Below are 27,903 nucleotides of genomic sequence, written 5' to 3'. Positions count from 1 at the left end.
TTATTATTATAATATATCAATCCTTTGTTATTTAAATTGTAGCAACAAATGATATGCTAGTATATCATAATATTATAAATTTTCTTATTGAGAAAATCAGTTGTAATTCCTTGTTTGAAATATAAAAAGAATGTGTATAATGTTGTCGGCGCTGAGAACATGTTTTAATAACTCCAGTTTTTAAATTAAACATACAAACTTATTGTTTTAATACTGACCATATTGTAATGCATACAAACATCTTACATTTTCACTAGCAAACTGTCTAGCTTTTTCAAGGCGTAGACGGAAAAGCATAAAAGAAACTAGTAAATGCAAATTGAAAGGAACATAAAAATGTTGTAAACAATCTAGTAGTTAAGGTTACACGTTCGCGTGACAGAGACTGAAAGTACTTATTATTCTTTCTTTAAGCCAAAGACTATTTACTGTTCTGCTTCCTAGGACTAGATTTAATAATATATAGGTATTGAGCTGGACCATAAAACATAATGCTTTATAGTTGATGGAATGATTTTTTTTTTTTCAATTGCAATTTTATAAAGTATTAAAAAATCTCAAAATTCTGAAAACAATTTGGTTGCCCTTGTATTGTATGTTGTGTGCACATAAATTCTCTCTTTCACACACACACACAGAATGATAACTATCCTCTCATCCAAATTAACTGGAAGAGTTGAATTATAAAAATTGAAAATATATTACTGAAACTTTATTTGCACACACATTGCTTAGTCAGCATTGCTAATGACTCTCAAGTGGATAGTCTCCAACTATAGGCTCTAGATTTGAATCCTTACTATAGTTACAAAACTTAGATAATGGATGATTCTGATGATCACCCTGCTTATTGGAGGTCTGAAATGGCTTAAATGACCATATTTGATCCCTAGAACAGTGTTCCCAGATTGTCAAACCCTCAGCCTAATCACAGTGTACTAAATGTGCACTATAGGTTTACAACCTTTTGTGGATGAGATTGACATTAAAAAAAAAAAATACTTAGCTGCTCTTTCAGTGATGAGAATAGTGCATTCTCCCAATGTATATGTTCTAATAAATCCCAGAAATTTTGAACTGAGTTAATAACTGTGTCCCAGGAGCAGGTAGCCACCAGTCATGTGCCTATCCCCTTTCAAAAGATTAGATCAGTTATCTTTCTTCTTCCTTGTTATCATCTCTGACATATACCTTTGAGAGATCTAGTAGATGTAATGATTAATATCTTGTGATTAGTTTCCTGTTAAAGCACTAAACTTTAATAAGAGACTAATCACAAATATAGGTGGAATGGGGATGCTGCATTTCATCTATATCTTAATTGTTGTCGAGGCCTTTTTCCTGCCATTTTTCTTTAGACATTTTCTCTCTCATCTCCCTGTTTATTCTGTGTTCATAATTTTATCATCTTACATTAGCTTTAATTTATATTAATATTCATTAATATTGTCAGGTTCTTTTCTGATTTAATTTTTGATGACATTCTGTTCTACCATTAATACCAAGGAAAAAGTGGTCACTCCACTTTTTCCTTGAACTTTTAGATCAGGGGTCTTCTGCATTTGATTATATGTTTCATTTCTAATCAATTTCTCCAATTCATATATTAAAACATGTTTAAATTTAGAAATAATTGCCAATATTGAATGTGGGATCTAGTTTTAAAGTGTTTGTTTGGACGTAGCCAAGATCTTCATCCATATAGGTATTTAATAATACTTATAAAGCTATAGGTATCCAGAAATAATACCTATAGCTTTATAGGTATTATTTCTGGGAAAACTCCCATGAAATAGCTTTTTTTTTTTTTAAAGTTAAAGCAGTGGGTGTGTGTTACAAAATTATTATAATACAGTGGATAAAGTAATGCTGCTGCTGACAAAAAAAGAAAATTTTCTTTTTAAATTATAGTACACTTAATAGGTTATAGATTATCCCCATCAATACACAAGAAAAGTAAACAAATCATTAAAAAATAACTTCTTATTCCAAAGCAATCATAATGAGCTGAAAACTTGCCTTGAAACCTCCCAAAATATATATGGGACCTTAAAAAAAAAATTCACACATCCAACACACTTTGTGTGCATTGATTGTATAGACCAGTGTTTAAAGGTTCCACAAAAAATCACAAAATAATAAATGAACTAGAAAAAAGTCTACAAAATGAGATTTTGAAATAGCATGAATTCCAAATATTTCTTGAAATCTTGAGGTAACTTTTGGTCCAGCAGTTTGTAAGTGGAGTGCCTCCAAGCATTACCACCCGCCTCTGTTTTATTTTTGGTTACCTCATATTTGTAAGTTAAATTTAGCTGTATTTCTTCTGCACTTGTTTTGCACTGTCTCAGAGCCACTTTGCCATTGTTGAAAGAAAGGTAAGCCTTGTGACTCCAGGAGAAGAGATGCATGGTGAACACTCACCAATGAAGCACTGTCCATATCTGCAGGTCAAGTTCTTGCCTGCTGACTGCATCCCACTAATCATTCTTCTGGACAGTGCAGTTATACAAATCTAGTAGTAGGAGCAGTAATTAGACACATTTAAAGATAGTGAAAATAGTCAAAATGATCATAGTTGAAGTATAAAGCAGGGAGAAAACAAGTGATATTAACAAATTTGCCTTGACAATGACAGTTGCTTGGCCATGGATTTTTATGTGGACTGGTGACAAAAATAGTTTTGTTCCATTGTGCATTGCTTATGGAGTGAGGAAGGCTGGGACAATAACTGTGTTTATGGCCCCAGCCAGGTTAAATGTATCATGAAAATAGTTCATTACTTTCAGTGACTTTTCAATTCACAAAGCAGTTAATATGTTTGTGAGAAGAAAATAATCATTGTAATAGCTAAAGAAGCAAGCTATTTAGTAGCTAGATAGTTGGACAAAACATGAAAAGTCACACCATTGTAGAGGCTTAATAATGCCTGCTTGTAAAATAATAGTAAAAATAATGTAGGCAAAGAGGCCAAAAGCACAATTGACAAGTGGAGGTTGATAGAATGAGATATTTGATTGGGTGTTGCTACAGGCTGGGGAATGTGGAGGGCGGAGAAAGAAATGTATAGGCAACTTGGCTTAATAAACAAGCAAAAGGTGATCATTATGGGTGATTTCAATCATTGCACTATTGATTGGAATGAATTGAAATCTGGTTATATCGTCAGAGGATGCGATTGTGAATGGAATGTCTAATCTTTTCCCATGTGACCATGAGTGATCATCTTGGTTGTAACCTGTCATATGAGAACTTCTGGGAAGAAGGGATATATATATGTGTGTGTGTGTGTGTGTGTGTGTGGAACTACAAGGTTGGTGATTACAAAAGGCTTAGGAAACAACTGGGAGCTGTAGTGTGGAGAGAGAGGAATTGAATGGAAAGGTGTCAGATGCTGCTTGGGCATTGATCAAGAGCTGTTTAACAGCAGCAATATCTGAGTGTATTCCAAAGATGTAAGGGCTAAATAAGGTAGGAGTAAAATGGATGAATAAAAAAATTAAGTGTGAAATCTGGAAGAAGGTACTGTAGAGGCAACACAAGATGGATATTGATAATAATTGATTGCATGAAGAGTACAAAGAGCAGGCCAGGAAGGTGACTCAGTTAGTAGAGAATATCAGGCAAGAAAAATCCGAGTTCTTTTGATATATGGCAAGTAGAAGAAAAATTGAAAAATAGAAGAATGATGACACTGGCAGACCTGTAATTGATGCCAAGGATATAATTGAAGTATTCAGTGAGCACTTTATTAGTGTATTTCATCCTTGTGAAGGCAACATTAGGAGAAGCTGGAGTGTAGAGAGCATGATGGAGGAGAGATTGATGGTGAATGAGCAAGAGGTATATGAAGAATTAAGTAAACCTGATGTTAATAAGGCAGTAGAAATTGACAATATCAGTGCATATCTTGAAGGAATGCTCTAGGAAATTAACAGCACCTTCAGCACACCTATTTAACATGGGTCTTGCAACAGGGAGATTCCCAAAGGAATGGAAGTTGGGGAAAATAGCTGCACTTTGCATGGGGGAGGAGGGAGACTGAAGTTGCAAATTATAGGCCAATCTGTGTGTCTAAGAACGGTGATGTCCATGAAAATAAAAAGGAAGACCATGTTGACTCTCTACACACTAAGATTAGATGGGTTTCAAGAGAGTTTTAAGAAAGGCATTTGAACTGGAATAGTAATTAATGTTTTTGCAGATGATGCAATTTTGGGATGACCTATGAGGAGTAGAGCAAATATTCTGGCCTTACAAGAAGACTTCAATAGATTAAGTGAATGAGCATGGGAGTGGTGATGCAATTCAATGTTGCGAAATGTCAAGTTTTAAAATTTGGGAAACAAAGATTGAATGTAGAAATCATGCTTGGTGAGGATATATTGTTAGAGACGAAGGAAAAAGAGATCTTGGGATGATTGTGGATAAGGAGCTAAAATTTAGAGAACACATTGCCAAAATTTTGAGGACAACACAAATTCTAGGAATGATGCAGAGGACATTGACTTGTAGAAGTAAGGAGATTAGTGTTCCATTGTATAAGACCTTGATTAGGCCACATATGTACTACTGTGTGTATGGTCACCTGGTTTTCAAAAGGATGAAGAGATGTTGAAATGGATCCAGAAGCAATTGACTAAGGTAGTTTCTTATCTCTGGAATGTTGATATGAAGAAAGGCTGAGAAGAATGCAATTTACAGAGTCTAGTAGATAGGAGGAAGATGGCTGATCCTCTTGGGATGTGTTTCTTGCCAGATGCTATGAGAATTTTAGTGAATCTTTCATAGTTATCAACTGTAGGTGGAATTATGTTGATGTTGTTTTCAATGAATTCAATAAATTTTGGCCAGTTTGCTTTCCTGAGATTTCATCAGGGTAGTGGGAAGATGTTAATTCTGATGTTATAAGTCCTATAATAAATTTAGTTTAATCCTTTATCCAAGTGTGAGCAAACAAAGTTTGCACCTGAAAGTATCTTCAGGACTGGGGTAAGGTGGTACAACACCGGGAAACTCATTGCAAAGGTGGAGCAAGCTAACATCACTCCTATCTCAGTATCTCCCATAATGCTTAATAACAAAGTCATTTTGTGAATGGTCCAGAGATTTGGAGATTATTTCCAAATTTGCTTTTGCATAAATTGTCAGGCCATGTCTTTCATTAGATTTATCAACAAGGAGAATATAGCCAGGAATGGTAATATTTCCTTGTGGGGTGCAGTGAGTTTCTTGTAGGACAACACCTCTACTTTGTGCCTGGTAAAAATGCTATTTAGTACATCTGATTTTGATCTAGTGAATCTCTTGATATTGAAGTAGAGGATATTCAGGCAATTCTCAATGTTCTTGTTTGGTTTTAAGGTGATTTGAAATGATTTTCAGGCTGTAATGGACTTTCCAAAAACATAGCCCTCTGCCTAAGTTATTGATGCGAACCTTATTGACTCAGGCGATGTTCGAGCTGGTATGTCTATTATGGTATCTTGGACACTACAAGAAATGAGCATACAGTATCATGAGGTATTAGTCAGAAGTTGCTACTTCCTAACTGGGGACTGGTGCAGGCTAACATCAATCCCCGAAACAGAGGCCATTCCTGATATGGAGCAGACATTATGCAGTCCACCTTACCTGGTGGACAGTTACAGCAGTTTATCTTCAGGTACTCCTCATGGAGCCTCCATAGCTCAGTCAGTATAGATGAAGCCCTTTGATGTGAGGAACCTTTATCTGGTCTCTTTCAACTATAGGTGAGTTAGCCGGTCTCATACAGTGTTTCTGGGTGTTTCTCATCCCCCAGAACAGGCAAACCCTGGCCCCTTGAGCACATGCAGATTACAGTCATGAATACATCTTAGCCATATGCTGGGTCCTGAGTGCGGGGTTGGGGAAAGCAATGGTGAACTATCCTGTAAAAATCTCACCAGGAATACTTGGTGGGCAATGCCTATAAAGTAAGTCACCTATGGTTGGAAACAACTGAAAGGGAAAAACCAAACCAGCTCCTCAGGGGCATATATCATGCTTATTTAATGGTGGTATAGTGAATCTATCACACTGTCATCTTAAGGTTCTGTGGCATTTTAGTTTGAGAGGCTTTGCCAAAGGCTGCTCCACCACTCCTGATGGAAGTGCTCTTGTTGGTCCAGGACTTCTTATTCGTTAGGTTATCCTGTTTATATTACAGCTGCCCTCCATTATCCAAGTGATGATCCACTATCTGCCACCTGTGTACCTGTCTGGTTGTGGTCAGCTCTGCGACTGGACGTTTGATGATGATAAATAATATATAGGGTAGGCCATTATGTCATTCAGGAGCTGTTAACTAAAGAATTGGTCTTGAGACATGTAACCTATCCTATATAATTGATATAGATATATCAGATGGCTAATTGATTCTTTTTCTCTCTTTTCATGGAAACCATTTGCATTTAGTATAAAATTTGAACTCTAGAAAAAGATAAGAAATCATTGCTTTGCATAACTCTCTCAAAGATAAATAGTTAGACGAAATAGTCTTATCAGCCGAATTAAAATTGTAATGCTGATAACTGATATGGATTCAGTTTTGTCTGTAGAAATGGATGATATGGTTGGAGGTGGGGTGGGGAACTGCATAAGAAAGATAGATATGTGATGAGACAGTCCAACACACTCAACTTTCTTTCTCTAGAAGGAACACTCCTTGCCTGTTTCTTGTTAAGTGTTCTTTCTAGAGAAAGAAAGTTGCGCATGTTGGACTGTCTCATCAAATATCTATCTTATGCAGTTCCCTGCCTCACCTCCATATCATCCATTTCTACAGACAAAACTGAATCCATATCAGTTTTCAGCATTATAATTTTATTCAGCTGATAAGGCTATTTCATCTAAAACCTTTATCTGGTTAGATGAAATAGTTAGATGGCAAACAAAAACTCAGCGACATTGAATATCATAGTGTATACTGCAACATAGGCATGGATGGCTTGTGAATGTCTTTAGGTGGTAGATGAATTTCACTGCCCATTGTGAGACCACTGCCATGCTCCCACCCCAATAATAGATAACCAGGTTTTAACTTGTATACATTTTTTATTTTTTATTTTTTCTGTCTGTATGGCTAACAACATCTTCAGGAGTTTGCTTAACATAAGTAAAACCAACAAAAAGACGTTTTTTAACTGCCACTAATATCTATAAATTGAAGACTGGAATGATAGTTCAATCATGAGTAGTCATCAGGCATGTTGCGTGCAGTTTCTACATTGTTGTGTAAACTCTGTATGTGATTGCTGGCATGGAACAGGTCTTCAATGTTACACATATTAATTAATGACTTCCACGTGTCATGAAAGATCATTCCTTGGTTTCTATTTAGTGTGCCTTTTGAGGGAATCACCTCAGAGGACTCCTTGAACAATGTGTTTAAATAATTATCTTCTAAGTAAGGCAGAAAGGATGCTTGCCAGTTTACTGTGTGTTGGGCTTTGAGGATACATGCTACAAGTTCTTTATTGTGGATTTTAAAACTTTTCCCAGTTTGACCTACATATATCTTTCCACAAGATATATGTAGGTCAAACTTGTATACACCTGGATGTTTATAAAAATGGAACTTTGTCTTTGGAGGAGCATAGAAAGTTTCGAATGGTGTTGACTTTCTTTAATATTTTGGCTGTGTTTCTGTGCCCAAGAGGACTGACTACTTTGAAGGAGACAGTGGAAACTAGGAGTTAGGATGAGTAATTTTTTTTTTTTTTTTATGGTCAGATTTCTTTGAACTTTTGAGTAGTACCTTATATGTTTCTTTAAGGTACATGAAGTAGTAAACAGTGAAATTTAGAAATATATTTGTGTTTCTTGAATAAAATGAAAATTTAACATGAATCTGTGTTTGCATGAATTTACATAAGAGTTGTGTTAATATAGAGTGTGGTGATACTAATTCTGTTTAAAAATTTATTTAGTGGACAGATACCAAATGGTGATCAGCTCATAATTCCTGATGATATTGTAAAATTAAAACGATGCATCTATGCTTCACAGGTATGATTTAGTTTACCATGGTAAATTAAACTAAAATGTTCAGTTTCATGTATGTTTCTTTAATAAGATAACATTTTCTTTTTAAATTTATATCTAGTATCTTTAGCCTGTGCTGTAGCTAACAATCATGAACCAAAGAGAGTAACCAAACTTTCTTTATAATTTTGACACCACAAATGTTATTAAAAATAATAGAACAGATAAATACTTTCAGTTATCTTGGATATGAAATATCATATAAAGGAGAAAAAGACATAAAATTAAAAACTTCAAAATTTTTACAGATTATAGGCCTGATAAATAGAACACTCAACCCAAATATAGTACAAAAGGAAACATGCTTGAAAATATACTTTACTTTAGCAGTGCCCACATTATTATATGGCCGTGAAATTTGGGCAGTAAACAAACAAGATAAACAAAGAATAAAAACAAGTGAAATGAGATTTATGAAAAGAACTGCAAAATACACATTATTAGAACAAAGAAGGAACAAAGACATTTTAAAAGAACTAAAAACAAAATCAATAGAAGAAAAACTAAACAATTATAAACAAAAATGGATTGAACATGTAAACCGAATGGCCAACACCCGACATCCAAAATAAATACTAAAATATAAGCCAATTGGAAAGAGAAGGCAGGGTAGACCTCAAAAAAGGATATTGGATGAATAATGAGACCGGAACAGACCAATATGGTCTATACCATAATTAGTATGATGATGATGATGATGATGAAATGTTATTCACAGTTGCCTAAAGTTTAGTCAACAAACTAATTTCATTTACCACACTGAAAGAGATCTAAAATTCTTTCCCACCAATATTGCCAATAAAATAATATGTATGTTATTACATAAATATTATAACTTAGTATGTTAGATCAAACATACTATGTTATAATAAACCGCTAAGTAGCATTCTAATCAAAGAGGAAAGATTAGTCTTAAAATTTCTGAAAAAAAAAACTAAAAAAGACATCATTATTACCAAGGCCTATCTGTTCGGCAAATTGTTGTTGACAAATTGGACCACCCCTGGTGAACAGTCATTGATACTATACTCATATGGAACTGCAAGTGTTACCTGCAGTGGACTACCCACACTCACTAAATGTGACAATAGAGTGTTATGAAGGATAATATATAAAAACTGCCATTCATCAGGTGGAGTTCCGGGCATCAACTGGAACAGGAATCTGCACAAAAAATATTCAGAATCGAGGCTCACAACATGGGTTGCCACAGTAGGACTGCAATATGCAAGCCCCACTTTAACAGAACCAACATGTAGCATCATCTTCAGTGGCGCAAAGAGCATGTACAGTGGGCTGCAGAAGCTTGGAAAGCTATGTTATGGAGCAGCGAATCATGCTATTGCCCTCTACCCAGCAGATGGATGAGTGCGGTTGTAATGAACACCTCTTCCTAGAGTGCATAAACCCCAGTTATGAAATTTGTAGGTGGCAATGTGATAGTATGGTTCTGTTTTACCTGGTTTGGCCTCTGTTTGTGATGCCATGAACATTGAAATCCTAGGTATCTGGACATTGCGATGTTCCTACTTTGTGGCATTTCTACAGAACTGACCATTGTCTCTTTCATCAAGACAATGCATCGTATCATTAGGCTGCCGCTGTAACTTCATGGTTCGTGAACATGAATGTCACCACACTTGACAGGCCTCCACAGAGCTCTGATCTCTACCCTATTAGACATCTGTGGATAATAAATTTAGTTTCACCCTTTATCCAAGTGTGAGCAAACAAAGTTTGCACCCGAAAGTATCTTCAGGACTGGGGGTAAGGTGGTACAACACCAGGCCTTGCAAAGGTGGAGCAAGCTACCAACATTCCTATCTTAGTATCTCCCATAATGCAAAACACATCTCCTTGCAGATATGTCTAATGTTATGCATTAAGGGAAGGGCCACAACCCAGACTAGTTTCGACCTTTATTGAGGTCTCTTCAGTGGGAGCCAGGCAGAAGCATTAGCAGGTCATCTCTACCTATAGGAGTTGCCAAATGGTGTGCCACCCTTTTTTAATAAATTACTCTGGATTTAGAGAAAGATGTTGAAAGTTTATTTTTCACTTGGTTAGAGTATAATAAATCCTGAGGATACTTTCAGGTGCAAACTTTGTTTGCTCACACTTGGATAAAGGATTAAACTAAATTTATTATACTCTAACCAAGTGAAAAATAAACTTTCAACATCTTTCTCTAAATCCAGAGTAATTTATTAAAAAAGGGTGGCACACCATTTGGCAACTCCTATAGGTAGAGATGAGCTGCTAATGCTTCTGCCTGGTATCTCCACTTGGGCCTGGCTCCCACTGAAGAGACCTCAATAAAGGTCGAAACTAGTCTGGGTTGTGGCCCTTCCCTTAATGCATAACATTAGACATATCCGCAAGGAGATGTGTTTTGCATTATGGGAGATACTAAGATAGGATTGTTGGTAGCTTGCTCCACCTTTGCAAGGAGTGCCCTGGTGTTGTACCACCTTACCCCAGTCCTGAAGATACTTTCAGGCACAAACTTTGTTTGCTCACACTTGGATAAAGGATTAAACTAAATTTATTATACTCTAACCAAGTGAAAAATAAACTTTCAACTTTAGACATCTGTGGGATGAACTGGAGCCATGGGTGAAGTCAAGGGATATCATCCCATAACAGTCCAGGACCTCATTACATGCCTACAGGAAAAATGGTTCAAAATTCCCATTGATCGCTTTCATTTCAGTAAATTTTAGAGACTACAACCGTGTTAGTAATAATTACTTTAATTTCTGTTTCGACCTTGCTATTAAGGTATCTGGAGTAAACACAGACAAGCTATATTACATTGCAAACAGTATACCAAAGTGACAATTTGATCGACCGTTATTCTACTGGCCTGACCTCTAATGGAGGAAAAAAAAATAAACTCTTAGACCAAAAGGTTATGTAGGCACATATTCTACCTACATAACCTTTTGGTCTAAGAGTTAATTATAATTAGGACTATAACTAGTCTAGGATCTTAACTCTAATATAACAACACTCACGTTAAATTATGGATTAGGCACCACTTTTGCTGTATTAAAACTATTTATATGAATTTGTTCTCTGATGATGTTATAAATAGAATATAGCTTTGATGTAAGTTGTTTTTTTCCCCATTAGAGGTCAGGCCAGTACATCATCTGGAGTATGTGTATACTCCAGATGATGACCTTAATATGAAGGTCAAAACATTGGGAAATTAATGTAATTATTCCTAACACGGTTGTAGTCTCCACAATTTTACTGAAATGAATGGTGATCACTGTGTAACACTAAAGGAACGGATTCCCATTGTTTGCTGTCATACACTTGTGGAAAGTATGCCCCATAGGATTGCTGTAATCATCGCAGCGAAAGGAGATCCTACATTAATAAATTTAGTTTAATCCTTTATCCAAGTGTAAGCAAGCAAAGTTTGCACCTGAAAATATCTTCAGGACTGAATATGATGTTGTACTACCTTACTGGGGTAAGATAGTACAACACCAGGCAACTCGTAGCAAAGCTGGACCAAGCTAACATCACTCCTATCCCAGTATCTCCCATAATGCAAAACACATCTACTTGCAGATATGTATAATGTTATGCATTAAGGGAGGGCCACTACCCAGACTAGTTTCGACCTTTATTGACGTCTCTTCAGTGGGAGCCAGGCCCTTAATGCATAACATTATACATATCCACAAGGAGATGTGTTTGCATTATGGGAGATACTGGGATAGCAGTGATGTTAGCTTGGTTCAGCTTTGCTACAAGTTGTCTGGTGTTGTTACTACCTTACCCCAGTAAGGTAGTACAACACCATATTCAGTCCTGAAGATTTTTTCAGGTGCAAACTTTGTTTGCTCACACTTGGATAAAGGATAAAACTAAATTTATTATAGTCTAACCAAGTGAAAAATAAACTTTCAACATCTTTCTCTAAATCCAGAGTAATTTAATAAAAAAAAGGTGGCACACCTTTTGGCAACTCCTACAGGTAAAGATGACCTCGCTATTGCTTCTGCCTGGTATCTCCACCTCTGGGCCTGGCTCCCACTGAAGAGACCTCAATAGAGGTCGTAACTAGTCTGGATATTGACCCTCCCTTAATGCATAACATTATACATATCTGCAAGGAGATGTGTTTTGCATTATGGGAGATACCGGAATAGGAGTGATGTTAGCCTGGTCCAGCTTTGCTACGAGTTGCCTGGTGCTGTGACTAACTTACCCCAGTAAGGTAGTACAACACCATATTCGGTCCTGAAGATATTTTCACACTTGGATAAATGTTTAAACTAAATTTATTATATTCTAACCAAGTGAAAAGTAAACTTTCAACGAGGTCCTGCATCTTATTAAGGTTCGTGCCATGGCTGTTTGTTTCTTGCACTACGGTGTCCATCGACTTCTTTCCAAGCAGTGTGTGTATTTTATTTTTTACATTAAATTTTTTTAAATTTAAATTGTACTCCTCTTCTTCTTTCCTCCCTCTCCAGAGGCTAGGCTAGTGTAAATGGTTAACAAAGCAGTTATGCTATTGCTTAGTAGCATGTGTTGTGATGCAGCTTGTGTTTTTGTTGACATATGTATTTCTGATGATGACTTTGATATAAACTGCAAAACATTAAGGGTTATTTTCTCTTAGTTTTAAGTAAAGTAATTGCTCTAACATGTTTCGTCTATATAATGTGTACTCAATGAATATTAATATCTGCTGTTTGTGTACAACTTACTTTTGAAGAACGTTCTTAAATAGTCTTCTCTTTGTATTCTTCCAGAGAACTAGTCTTCCTCCAGTATGTACCCATAATATGATAGATGATAGTACTGATCCTGCACTCTGTCATATTAGACGTTGTAAGTTATTTAATGATCGCCATGATAAAGTAAAGGTATGATAAATTTTCTCAGCGTTGTTTTGTATTTTTAAATACATATTTCTGTTTTTATTTATTTTTTTCCTTTTGTTCATATTTTTTATTTTTGTGAAGACTAAATAAACACATAGTGATAAATATTTTTTAATTTATAAATTTTTTCTTTAAGTAAGTTGGAAAAGTTACATAAAGAAATTAGAATTGTTGTTTTAAGGATACTTGCGACATAAGACTGAATGATATAATCACGTAATCACAAGAAAGATATTTATTTAACCAAATATTTCGGTCTGGAAATAGCAGACCATCGTCGGTGGTATTACAAGAACCTTCTACTTCAAAATATTTCGTTTCATACTTAGTGATATAACATCACGCGGCATGTTCTAATTTCAACGATCTATTGTTAGTATTCTAGCTTGTATATTTTTTAAACTGTTCTTGTAATACCACCGACGATGGTCTGCTATTTCCAGACCGAAATATTTGGTTAAATAAATATCTTTCTTGTGATTACGTGATTATATCATTCAAATTAGAATTGTGTTTGTGAATAAACATATGCAGTATCTGTATACATGAGATATGAATCTTCTTACTTCTTAACTATGAGAAATGCACAAAGCTATTTTTATAGATATTTGCATATATTAATGCGAATGGGGTGCTTAAGAGTCAAAGCTGTATAACTGAGAGGAGACCTCCACATAGCCTTTAAAGGAATGCGGAGAACCGACCAGGGCTTCTGACCTAATGTCCAATCCTCACCTTCTCGTGGTGCACCCTGTTGGGTATCTATTTGGATACTGAACGAACAAAGATGGGTTGGCAATTTGGGATTTAGCTGACCAAATTGTATTCTTATTGGTTAAACCAAAATAAAAAATGATGATACAACATGACAAAATTTCATGCTGGCTCGGGCGTCGCCCAGTTAAACAAGTCCTCCCCCTCGTTGTTTTCGCCAGGGAACCAGGGCGAACAGCGAAAAATCAGCTACTGGAACAAATCAGAAAACAAACCCCAACTCAACATCACCAGAGTTAAAGATCGGTACTATCAACATAAGAAGCCTGAATGGCAAAGAAATGGAGCTAGCTGAGGAATTAGATAAGTACCAGATCGACATAATAGGGGGTGACTGAAACAAAAAAAGACAAAAACTGGTGAGATCTTTCTGAGCAATAAATACAAAATGTTATATTCAGGCAATGACAATCAAGGAAAAGAAGGAGTAGCCATAGTATTCAACACAAAATACGAGGCTAATCCTCTTGAATGGCAGTCAGTCTCAAGTAGAGTAAATATGAGAATGAGGAACTGGACAATGAGACTTATTTGTGCCTATGGTCCCACAGAAGGTTCTACTAAGTTAGAAGTGGAGGAATTTTTGAGGCTCTAGAGAAAGGCTACAGACACAATGAAAAAGGAAAAATTAGTCCTTGTTGGGGATCTAAATAGCAGAGTAGGAAGTGATTGTCAGACATACAAAAATGTTGTGGGAAAATTTGGAGAAAAGAGCAAAGCTAATAATAATGGCAAATACCTGCTCGATTTCTGCTCAGGACATGGACTGGTTATTACTAACACCATGTTCCAACATAAAAATGTGCACAAATTCACATGGAGAGAAGAGGCTAGGAATAAGAAAAGTCTCATTGACTATGTTATTGTTGACAGTGATGTTTTCTCCCTGGTGCAGGACACCAGAGTGTACAGAGGATATGAAATTGGAAGTGATCACTATTTAGTCTTGAGCAGGATAAAATTGAATTTCATATTGAAAAGAATAACAAGAAAGTTTTAAAACGAATAAAAGTTGAGCAGCTCTCAGATGTGAACTGTAGACTAAAATATACAAAGATTATTGAAGAGAAAATGAAAGAGTTTGAGAACAGGAACCAAACCTTGGAGATTCAGTGGCAAGCATTGAAGAAAACCTTGATTGATTCAGCCAGACAGGCATGTGATGAGGTTGTGTGCAAGTATAAAAAAATCAGAACTCCCTGGTGGACACAGGAAGTTAAAGAGGCAGTGAAGGAAAAGAAGAAAGCATATCAAAAGTTCCTGTCAAATAAGTCAGCTTGTGCTTTTACAGAATACAGAGACAAATGCAAGAATGCTAAACACTGTAAAAATAGCTAAAAAAAAGTCATGGGAGGACTTTGGCAAGAATATAGAAAATAAATATCAAGAAGGTGGCAAAATATTCTGGAGACTGTTGAAGAAGCTTAGGAATGGAGGAAAGAGTGCTGTAAAAGGAGTTAGAGATGATAAAGGTGACATGAAAACGGCAGAAAAAGATATCCTTGAAGTATGGAGTAATTACTTTGAAAAACTGCTAAATGAAACGAGCAGTGATGACAGCACAGTGGTAAAAAAACACTGACCAGGCATGCAGTCAGGAATACATATCCATACTTGAAGTAGAAAATGCCATCAAAGGCTTGAAATGTGGAAAGGCAGCAGGGGTAGACGATATTCGACCAGAAATGCTGAAGTATGGTGGTATAAGAGTCTTACAGTGACTGCAATGCATAGTTCAGAAAGCCTGGACAGAGGGACGAATTCCCGATGATTTGGGTAGAGCTCTCATTGTACCTATATATAAAAAGGGAAATAAAACTGAATGTGAGAATTACAGAGGTATTTCCCTACTGAATGTTTCTGGGAAGATCTATGCGAGTATACATGAGAAACGGTTGAGAAGAATTGTGGAAGAAAAGCTTGGTGAAGAACAAGCTGGATTCAGGCCAAATAGAGGCTGTCAGGATCAGATCTTCACTTTACGACAAATATTCGAGAAAGCATCGGAATATAACAGAGATCTGTATTTAAGTTTCGTCGATTTGGAAAAGGCATATGACAAGGTGCCAAGAAAGAATCTATTCAATACGCTACAGTTATATGGTGTCAATGGGCATTATATCAAGCAATGCCAGCAGTTAGAATTATATCAAACAATGTAAGTCAGCAGTTAGAATTGAAGGAAGTACAGGAAGATGGTTTAATGTTAAATCTGGTGTGAGACAAGGATGTACATTATCCCCTCTGTTATTCATTATCTATATGGATCACATTATGAAGGAAATTGGTATTAAACATATCAAAATTGGAGATGTTAATGTCAGCTCTTTGCTTTATGCGGATGATGTTATACTTCTAAATAAATCCACTACAAGTCTGCAAGATTCTCTGAATAAATTGAATATCTGTTGTCAGCAATAAAAAGGCAAAGACAATGAAAATAGGCAGAATCATTGAAAATGTCAACTGTGTTGTGAATGGAGAACCTGTGGAACAAGTGAAACATTTCAGCTACTTAGGCACGATTTTTACTGAAGATGGTAAATTAAATATAGAAATAGACAACAGAATCAGCAAAGCTGGTATGGTAGGAAGTCAACTGAATAAATTCATATGGAATAAGAGAGAAATTAGTTGGAACACTAAATTAGCTGTATACCAGACAGTGTTCCAACTAGTTTAACTTATGGATCTGAGAACTGAGTCAGAAGTAAAACACTTGACCAAAGACTAGAGACCGCAGATATGAGAGTTCTGAGAAAGATTAGAGGTGTGAACAGATGGCATCAATGGCAATATCATATTAAAAAAGAGGATATTAGGAAAGAACTTGACATTGTCAGCATCCAGGAATGCATTAGCAGAGCTAATCTCAGGTGGTATGGTCACTTAAACAGAATGGGCGAAGAAAGATTAGCAAAACAAGTGTTCTCTGCCAGGTTGGCAGCAAAACGACCCAGAGGAAGACCAAGATGTTTGTGGATTGATACGGTACGAAGTGCCTTAGATGATAGAAATATAAGATCTGATAATGTTGGAGTCTTGACATGTAACAGACTGATTTGGAGGAAAATTGTAGATAGGAAGTTAGTAATGATATAATTTTTTTCATGTAGTACTGTCATATCCTGTACACCCCTTGAGGGTACATGGCAGGAATTTGATGATGATGATGCATATATTAATTTGTTTATTGTATGTTAATAGCAGTACAAAACACAATCATTTAACCTATAATATTCTTAGTTTTAACTTACTTCCCACAGTATTGTATGTTATGACAAGACTACACATATATATACAGCTGTGTTCTCATCCTGAGCAGAAAAGTATACCTAGTTTTCAGTGGTAGAAGATGCAGTAAATGTGATGTGAAAAGACTAGAAGTTTAAGTCAGCCTAAGTAGACATGCCTGGTTAATTTCAAAAAGAGAGAGAGAGAGAGAGAGATGTGGTGTGATTGTTCTTTTGTGAAATAAGACTATGCTTCTCAGGCTTCGAAGTTGAGTTGACAAAGTTTTATTCACTCTGCTGCAGTATGGCAAAGAGATCAGTGTTTAAGGCATTCGTTATGGAAGATGTTGAAGTTTTGGATGTACAGCAAAAAGAGTAAATGTGCAAACATATAATACTTAGGACCCAAACATTTGCAGGGAAATCTGAAAAAAAAAAAAAAGAAAGAAAGAAAAGAAAAATAAGCCATTTACCATATTCAGTGATTATAAAGGAAACCTAGCAATAAAGTTATAAAGAGTGGCAAATGGACAAACCATAAGATAGTAGTTTGGTAAGAAGGCTTACCAGGCAATTTGAATAAATCCAGAAATGTTTAGAGCAACCACACAAGTTTCCAGGCCTTTCCATGACTTCTGTCCACACCCAAGTGATCTTGGCTAAGAGATTCACTGTGGATCAATGGTAGCAGTATTCATGTTGTTGAACACTGATTAATTGGTGGGTCAGGTCTATTTGCAGAAGGCAGCTGATGTAATGAAAAAGTTTAATAATTTTCAAATTATGTTTCAATCTTTTACATTAAGGTTATGTCCAGAAATATGTACATTTATATATATTATACACTACATTAAAGCAGCTAGTACTATACCACTGTAAGCTACATAATACTACACCTAATTAGCCTTCCTGGCCTGACCTCTTCTAGTAAAATAAAACAAACAAACAAAAAAAAAAAGTGAAGTTAATAAATAATTACATCAGCTAATATGAAAACCAGTTATTAAACCTTATATTTATTCTTGATACTTGATATTAATATATTCAATCATGTGGTGACATATAGCTAATTATATTTAGCCTAGAGTTCTTAAAAAAAAAAAAAAAAAAAGAAAACACTATCTAGGCTCTCTCTTGTTGACTTTTCTTTATCGAAATAACTTCTACATATTTTCAAACAGTGATTAGCTTATGTGATTTTCATTATTTTTATTTGTTGAGATTAGTGTTAACTTATCTCAACAAACTTTGGTACTCTAAGCATTCTGATGACATGCATTGTTGTTAGGGCTGTATGTATGATCAAAACCTGGATTTTGAGACCATCATTCTTGTTTAAATTTGGTTGTTTTATATTAGATGTACAATATATATTCCTGAAGATAACCTTAATGTAAAGGTTGAAACAGAATTTGAATGTTATTAGTTTTATTCGCACAGTAGTCAAGCCTATAAATCTGGTATAATCAGTTGCTGCTGTTCACTGAATGAAAGGATCCTCCTTTATGGAATGAGTACCAGAAAGCAATGTGACTTACTATAGTAAGTCAAAAATACATATATCTTAGCTCATTAATTTAGCATTTCTAAAATGTTGCTGAGACATCAATGTGATCTCAAATTGCATCAAGTTGAGAAAGATGTTTGGTTCAACAAAGCCCACCAGATTTATTCTTACATGGAGAAAGTTCTACTAAGAGAGTAAATCCAAGAAAAAGAGAAAATTTGGCAACTGCCCAGAATGAAATTAAGGAACTATAACAGACATTATCAGATTTATTAAATCCAGACATCTGGGAAATTCTAGAAAGAATTACCAACAACAGGATCTCTGTTTTGTTCAACAAGGACAAAGAACATTTCATTTCTAAATTTGACAAGCTACAGTAATAACAATGACAGTGGATTATCAACAATTGTAACCAATCAATGACATGTAAAATAATGAGTCTGTCAAGCCATACTCTTCATACTGGGAAACTTTTGCTATTCAACAAAGGCCTAAATTTTGCAGTTGCATCTCAGACTTTTGGAAAATTAGATATATTGTATCATATTAAATGGCATAAAATCTCTGTCTCTTAATGTATTAGATCAAATTAGACTACACACAAACAGCTTACTAAAAAACATGGGAACCCAGAACTCAGCAAGATAAAGCAGTAATAAAGTCATTTAAAATGAATAAGGAATTAAATTAATCACAAAATGGTAATGTAAAAATTAATACCACACTACTGAAGACTACTAAGGATCTATGGGCTTCCCAAACTCTGCAGAGATAACATACAACTTAGATTGGTAGTGGAAGGAATTGGCAGTCCCTACTTATTATCTAGCCAAGAAATCAGCAGCAACACTAAAGAAGTTGTTAGGTCTTTCTCATCTCTCCTACATTAAAAGTAGTCACTACTATTACAAAAATTAGACTAGCTTTTGATAAATAAAATTTCTTAATCAGTTTTGACATTACTCTCTTTACAAACATCCCTGTCAATGGAACAATTCACATACAGAACAAATTTCTGTCCAGCATTATGGCCCTCTTGCCTGCATGCTGCACTTGTTATTTCATGTGGCAAAACAACTTCTATCTTAAAAAAGAAGGGACTTATTGTGCTCACTACCTCTCTCTCTCTCTCGCCCACACACACACACACACTTCTTTATGGAAACTTTGAGCAGAAAGCTTTTGAATCCACAAATCTAAAGCTGAAGGTTTGGCTTAGATACATCGATGATGTATTTGTAATTTAGGTAGCCACCACACCCCTTCTCCTCTATCTGCCAAGCTCTGAAGACCACATTCTCTAAAACTGTCATACTCAATATTCTAAGCTCCTGAGACAGTCTTAGTTATTTGCCTTTGCACTCTCTCTCCAGCATTTCCTTATCACCAATATAGCCAGGTGACCAGATCTGTACACAGAAATCCAAATGAGGCCTAATTAGTATCTATACATATCAGCATTGTGAAAATCATAGCTCATAGCAACAATTTTTTGGGTCATCCTTACAACATTTTGCAATGCCCCCTGAACTCCAGTTCCTTATCCACCAAGATCCTCAGATCCTTTGCCTGCTCCACCTCCTGAAGCAAAGTTCATCCAATATGGTAAACTTCATTCTATCTTTTTTGGCCAAACTGCATAACTTTACACTTAGCAACACTGAAATGATCTGGTAGAAGGATGATAATTATGAATAATTTTCTGAATTCACAACCTTATATAAAGTCTTATCTAAATGTTTTATCCAAAAGTCCTAATTTTGTCTTGTCTCCTCGACGTATACTTTATAAATCATGCTAAATGTGGAAAAAAAGGTATATCAGAGAATTATATATAGATGAAGCGAATAAATTATATTTTGGGTTTGCCAAAATTCTCTAAAAAGCAAAACCACCTCCTTTAAATATACCCTTCTCAGAAGTAAAAAGCGCTTTGCTCCCTCTGCCAGAACACCAATATTGTCATCACGAAGGCTGACAAATGTAATACCACAATTGTCATGAATACCACCGAGTATAATCGTAAAATTAATATCTTATTAAGCAAAAGGTCAGCCTACAGTATTATCAGCAGGGGATCCAACAAAAAGTCAAACAATAAATTAAATAAATTATTAGTCAGTGTATAATCGTGGGATATTATTACTGTTTGAGAGGTTGTGAATTCATAATGCCTGTCTGCCTCATCTCTATGGTCTTCCTAAAATACATAAGGATGGTGACCCACTAGTGGACTGTATTGGCTCTCCCATGTTAGTACTACCTTACAAAACATTGCTCGCATCATCGTTGGAATCTCACTGTATCAAAATGTCTTGACTTTAAAAAATAAAAGATCTATATATGTCTAATAACAAGATTATGGTTTCTTTTGATGTAGCCTCCTTATTCACCAACATGTGGTTTAGCAGTTCTGTGGGAGTTTTTGGTATTGAAACCACATTATGATGTAAATAAAAAGTTTAATAAAAATAAGCAATTAAACCCTACAAGTTTCATAATTCGTAAGACTTACATCATCAGGGATACTAGTAATTAATGTTAATAGGCTTTTGTTGTGTAAAACTTTTATATACTAGTACCCCCTAATGAAGCAAGTCTTAAGACTTATGAGACTTGGTGGATTTTAATTGCTGATTTTTATTAAATTCTTTATTTACATCATAATGTGGCCTCAATACTGAAAACTTCCCACAATACTAGTTGTGGTTTGTTTTCATGAGCAGTAGATGGTGGTTTGTGTGCAGATGATGATGGCGGTGGATTTAAGTGGTGGAGTTAGAGTTCTGGAGTACAGTGTCCTTCCTCGATGAGTCCTTGGAGGCATCATAATGATAATATCCACAAAGAAGACATTCTTTTTCGTCCTCTTGTTCACTGTATTGATGCTCTGATGTATCACATAGCTAAGATTTTAGCACATTTATTAAAAGTTCATATTGGTAACTCCACCTCTTTCATAAAAAAAAAAATTCCTCTGATTTTCTGAATAAAGTGAAAAATCATTCTCTCCAACTAATAATATAATGGTCAGTTTTTGATATTGAATCCCTAATCAAGGATGCACCTCTAGAAGACATGCTTCAATTGCTCTTGCAAACTTTTCTGTCAGATATAGTGAAATTATTCAACTTTGTTATTCACTATTTTCTTTGTAAAACAGAATCTACGATCAAGTTGAAGAATTATCAGGAGAGTCCTCTCTCTCTCTCCTTCTCTTGCCAACGTCTATCTCAGACATTTAGAAAACTTGAGAATATTTGTGTGATCTGGCTCCACAATGAAGATACATTACCTGCCTTTCTAGCAAGATAAATGATCTTTATCTACAAATTAATTTCACTATGGAAATAGAAAAAGAAAGCAAATTATCCTTCCTAGACATCTCACTCTACCGCTCATCATCAAGTGAACTAATTTTTGTTATCGAAAACCTACCTTTATTAGATCCTATTCAACAGCAGTCTGCTCACCATCTCTCTCAAAAGACTGGAATTATTAAAACTTTATTATAATACATTGTGCTCACATTATATTCTCTACACAGCAAGAACTTTTAAACATCAAATGATGTATGAATCTCAGTGGTTTCTCAGAGCAGACTATACAAACACAATGTATTTTCGATTCATATAATCCCATCTCAAATAACAAGGAAACACTGTATATAGAGTCCCTATTCTGTACATTTCTGGCATCTCAGGACCAATCTCTAGAATTCTTAAACAGTATAGTATAATCTGGTGGCAACATTTATTCCATTCAACAAACTATCAGCACCATGCTGATAGTTTGTTGAATGGGAACCATTCCAATCTAAAGATAAATGCCCCCCCCCCCTTTCTCTCTCTCTTCCTGGCATCTACCAAGTTCCTTGTGACTGTCACCTTTCTTACTTGGAACAAAGTGAACATTCAGTGGAAAAAAAGTATACAAGAACACCATTCTTACATGATCAATAGGAAATCTGAAAAATGTGGCTTTGCATAACATGGAATAGATACCAGCCACAAATATCCTATGGTCTGAAACATGCTTATTCCATCGTTGTCACCATAAATCCAAACGTTTATTTAAAGAAAGTGTCAAAGTCTTACTCCATCATCCAAATTTGAATCAGAACAACTGCCTCTCACTATCAAATATATGGGAGAATCTAATTCTTATCACATATGATTAAGTTTTTTTTATTAATTAATAATTGTTTCCTAGGTTATTCCTTCATGTTGGTCTATGTATAGCATCATGCAGCTTTCACTATTTTAAATGCTCGAGTTCTACTTTGTATTCAACTGCCTGATTGCCTATAATTTTCAGGTCAAAATATATAGCTTTTGAATAAATATTATTCACTCCTTTCCTTGTGTTATCATGTTAATTTATGAAATCTTATTTATCTCGAAAACAAAGATTATCAAAATAATCTGCCCACTGTGCCATGATGGCATCTTGTCCTTCAGTTGTCTTTTTATTTTTATCTTTTAATGATTTTACTTCATTCTCTCCCTCTTCCTACATACGAGTAACTTATTAATAACTCCATATAATCCTTTATGATTATTTTCTCTAGCTGCAAAGAATGCAGCTAGAGAAAAGAATACAATAGAACACCGTTCTTTCTTGTATCTTACCTTACTTCATTCTCTAAAGTTTGTTGCTTACTTCATTTCATTATTTGGATGCTGCTCTAGCTTCTTCCTGCATTCTCTGCTTTCAGCTGCATTGCCTCACTGTTTAAATAGTTCTGTTTTGCTTTCTTGTAATCCATAACAGATTGATGAATTTCATGACCAGCCTTCCTGAAGCAATCCTACACAATTTCTACATCATATACTTGTAGGTTAGCCTTTTCATAACATCTGAGCAATTCATGGTAAATTTTGGTGGTGTCAGCATTGCTTATTGCTTGAATGTTAATGATGCCAGTGGTAAGTCATGTAGTTCATTTTCAAAGCTTCAGTTTCAATGTGCTCTTAGCAAGATAATGTTCATATCCTCCGTCTATACCTCTGTATGTCCATTATTCTGCACAGAACTGCCTATTTGCTATTAATTTTAATTGGAACATAATCAGTCATGGTCTTATGGATGATACCATCAGGTGAGATTCAGGCGTACTTGTGTATCTTCATGCATTAATATTTTTATGATTGAAATAGGGGTTAGTTTTTCTCTGACCATTTGTCATTGCAGTTACCAATCACAAAATTCAGTATACCATCTTAACAGTATTGTAAACCCCTGGGCAAAGCAGTGCAAATTCTGTGCTCCACTCATAAAAGTATGCTTCATTTCTGCTCAAAGGGTTATCCACCTTGGGGGGGGGGATATATATATATATATTTTTTTTTTTTTTTTTTAAATTTTATTTATAGTATAGTATGAAAAGCATTTAGTTATTGATGTATTGTGCACCATCTCCAGTTCTCTTTCTTAGCTCAGTGTTCCAGCGAGAGGTTGGATAACTTATATACTCTGCTAAGAGATCTCTCATGAACAATATGGCAGCATGGGGCCCCTGGGCAACTGCTCAGTGTACCCATGCCTTAAGACGACCCTGGACAAATTATTTCTGCCCAGTAATTGGAATCAATGCCAACCTTGGTATTCAACTCTCCAAAATAACTGTTATGTCACCTTTCATAAAACAGCTGAGTATATCTTCTACCTGGTGAAAAATGTACTACTTCTCTCCATTTTCTGAATCTTCAGTAGGAGCATAATGGCTAACCCACATTCGGAGTTTAATCCCAGTTTTAAATGTATCAATTAGGAATTGTTCATTAATGCAGTTATATCCAAGAAGAGTATTACTAGAATTTTTATTAAGTAACAGTCTGACAACTTGTTGATTTTTGCTGTCATGTCCTGAGTGTATGAATTGAGTGCTACCTTTCTGAATGCTACATTTTCCTCTCTATATCACTTTCTGTAGGGCAAGAATCCCCAACTTGTACCAGCGAAATTCTTTGGTGAGGACATCATGGAAAAAGTGTTAGTTCAGTGTCCTTATGTTTCAGGTGATTATGGGAAGAAACATTTTAGTAGGTCTCTGGAAGGATGATTTGTTTGTCTGGGCACAGTAAAGTCAATTCCCTAATCACAGACACAGGGCACCTTATCTTCCAGTTTCTTTTAGCTTAAGCCACTAAACCATTTTTTTTTTTAATATCAATCCTGTATGTGAGAGGTAGAGAAACCTATAGTGCATCAGTGCTGTTTGTATGGGGGGGGGGGGGGCAGGTGAAAGTTGGGAAAGAAGAATTGTTAATAACATCAGTTAAAATCTGGTAATGCTTCCAGAAGCAGTGGAGTCCAATGACTTTTGCTCTTAATTAGTCACCAGTTGATATTAGGTATCCTATGTATCAGTTTTCCTGAGTTGGACAGCTGTAGCAAACAAAGGAATGGCTATCATTGCAGAAATGTTTATTCCAAATTTAAAGCAATAATTAGATTAAGTGAGTTTAAATTGGCAGGTACTGTGAAGTTTATCACTCTATAGGGGTATACTAATAGTACAATGGCAGCATAGCGTCTATAGGCATTTCCACCTATAGATGTTATGTTTATACCAGCAAGCTACCTTTTGCGACAGTAGGTCATACCAATAGAAGGTGAGTTGTCATTTGGCCGAGAGAGAGAGAACAAGAAGAGCTATAATTTAATCTTCATTGACCCTTATGACTAATATGATATTTAAAATATATACATAATTTGGAAAGAGAACTGGTTAAAAATATCCTGGTCTGATTAATATTTTAAGGATATTCTAAGTTGAGTCACTTGCTAAAGCAGATAGATAGTTTGGGTTTTCTTCCAAACTGATGAGTGGATTAAAAAAGGGAAGCCCACACGAGTTGTGGATAATGAAGTCCCCAAGGAATGCTACCTTTTCCTCTCTATGTCGCTTTCTGTGATAGATGGAAAAATAATCAAGCTTCAGATCTAAATAGTCAGAGGTTTTAGTGGTTTTCAAAATTTGGAAATTTATAAAAGCAGTAAATGAATGCTATAAAATGCAAGAAAAGTTTTAGCAAGTAAGTCAGATTGGGGTTCTTTGTCATTCTCTGACATATTTCAATCTCACTGATGCAAAATACTGTCCCTGTGATAGAAAGAATCTTGTAATGCATAGGCATTATAAGATCAAAACTAATGAATAATAGGTCATTATGGCAGAAAGCACTGGCAAATAAATAGCATGAAGTTTTTAACTTTTTACAAATAATTTATTCAAACATTTGACATTGCTTAATTTTTTAGAAAATTTGTTTCTCATACATAACATGTTATTTACTAACATCTATATTATTACCTTATGTACTTGTAACCTTTGGAGAATGGTGCAGTATGACCTTTGCTATCCTTGTGCGAATAAATCACAAACCAACTGACTTCTATTTTAAACCTATTCTAAATGACCAAGAGGATTTTATTTTCCTTAAGCATTCATCCTAATAAGGGCACAATAGAAATTGAAAAAGATAAACTTCTGTTTTTGTTTATTTTAACTTTAAAAAACACACATAACAATGGAATATCCTTGGACATCTATAGAAAACCAATCTATACAGGGAAATATCTCTATGCCAACTCTTTCATCATCCACAACAAAAATGTAGAATCATTACCGTCTTAAAAAAAAAGTAACTTCAAGCACCATTAAAAATGAAACAAAAAAATAAAACTGAATTTAATCTTCTATTCTACAAATTTCTTCAAAATGGCTACCCAAAAAGTTAGTAAATAAATTACTCATCTCTGAGCGACCAACTTTTACAATAACAGAAATTGATTGTAATGGTTTCATTTCCTTACCTAAACACTGTTAGCATTATAAGACATATCACCAATTTTTAAAATAAGCCAACATTAAAACCACTTTCAGACCTTACAGAATTTTTCTGTTTACCTAAAGATAGTGTTCCTTTCGAAAATCATCCTGGAGCATACAGCATTTTATTCTTGTGTGACAAGTACATTGTTTAGGCTGAAGTTCTGAAGTCTGTAAAAAAGAATACATGAGTGACATTAAATACAAAAGAAAAGATAAAAGTGGTTTTACTTCATATTATTTTCTTAGGGCATTATTAACCTATTCTAAATGACCAAGAGGATTTTATTTCCTTAAGCGTTCATCCTAATAAGGGCACAATAGAAATTGAAAAAGATAAACTTCTGTTTTTTGTTTATTTTAACTTTAAAAAACACACATAACAATGGAATATCCTTGGACATCTATAGAAAACCAATCTATACAGGGAAATATCTCTATGCCAACTCCTTTCATCATCCACAACAAAAATGTAGAATCATTACCGTCTTAAAAAAAAAAGTAACTTCAAGCACCATTAAAAATGAAACAAAAAAATAAAACTGAATTTAATCTTCTATTCTACAAATTTCTTCAAATGGCTACCCAAAAAGTTAGTAAATAAATTACTCATCTCTGAGCGACCAACTTTTACAATAACAGAAATTGATTGTAATGGTTTCATTTCCCTTACCTAAACACTGTTAGCATTATAAGACATATCACCAATTTTTAAAATAAGCCAACATTAAAACCACTTTCAGACCTTACAGGAATTTTTCTTTTACCTAAAGATAGTGTTCTTTCGAAAATCATCCTGGAGCATACAGCATTTTATTCTTGTGTGACAAGTACATTGTTTAGGCTGAAGTTCTGGAGTCTGTAAAAAGAATACATGAGTGACATTAAATACAAAAGAAAAGATAAAAGTGGTTTTACTTCATATTATTTTCTTAGGGCATTATTAACCACGCTACCAGGCAAGATGTCTATAGACGTCTAGGTATCATGGATGCGAAGTGCATATTAAAATTGTAATACCATTGATATTACATTGAAATATATGATGGATACGAAGCATATGAGGATGTGTATTTGATCCATAATTGGTGGTTAGGTGGTTAAATGGTCATCTGCCTTTGATGCCTTGAAGACAATCTCTTGTTAAGGACTTCATTTTACAAAAATTATGAACTCTACAACCGTGTTATAAATAATTAATTTCCTGACGTTATTTGACCTTCATATTAAGGGCATCTGGAGTTCACACACACACACACACACACACACACACACACACACACAATATATATATATATATATATATAGAGAGAGAGAGAGAGAGAGAGAAAGAGAGAGAGAGAGAGAGAGAGAGAAGCTAAATTACATTTCACATAGTATGCTGAAGAGAATGATTTGATCAACGGTTATTCTACTGGCCTGACCTCTTAGTGAAAATGAAAATTACAATAAATAATGAAATAAAATAATTAACTACATCAAAGCTATATTCTTAAGACAATAACAGAGAAATTCTTTCATATAGATGGTTTTGTTATAGTAAAAATGATGTCCTAATTTAACATGACAATT

At 35.0% G+C, this 27,903-nt stretch overlaps 1 protein-coding gene across 2 annotated transcripts in view; it reads left to right on the top strand.

The window, feature by feature from the left end:
- Positions 1-27,903, top strand: part of Glys (glycogen [starch] synthase) — a 214,126-nt gene that overhangs the window by 140,694 nt on the left and 45,529 nt on the right. For both annotated transcript variants that reach the window (XM_090393684.1, XM_090393685.1), the window contains exons 9-10: positions 7,953-8,031; positions 12,846-12,959. In XM_090393684.1, the coding sequence (XP_090249810.1) occupies positions 7,953-8,031; positions 12,846-12,959 (193 nt within the window). The remainder of the gene's footprint in view (positions 1-7,952; positions 8,032-12,845; positions 12,960-27,903) is intronic.

Source organism: Typopeltis vanoorti, chromosome 6, assembly GCF_054136105.1.
Source record: "Typopeltis vanoorti isolate ZY-2024b chromosome 6, IOZ_Tvanoo_1.0, whole genome shotgun sequence".
NCBI lineage: Eukaryota > Metazoa > Arthropoda > Arachnida > Uropygi > Thelyphonidae > Typopeltis > Typopeltis vanoorti.
Note: the sequence above shows the minus strand (reverse complement) of the source record. Positions and strands in the feature narration are given on the sequence as shown.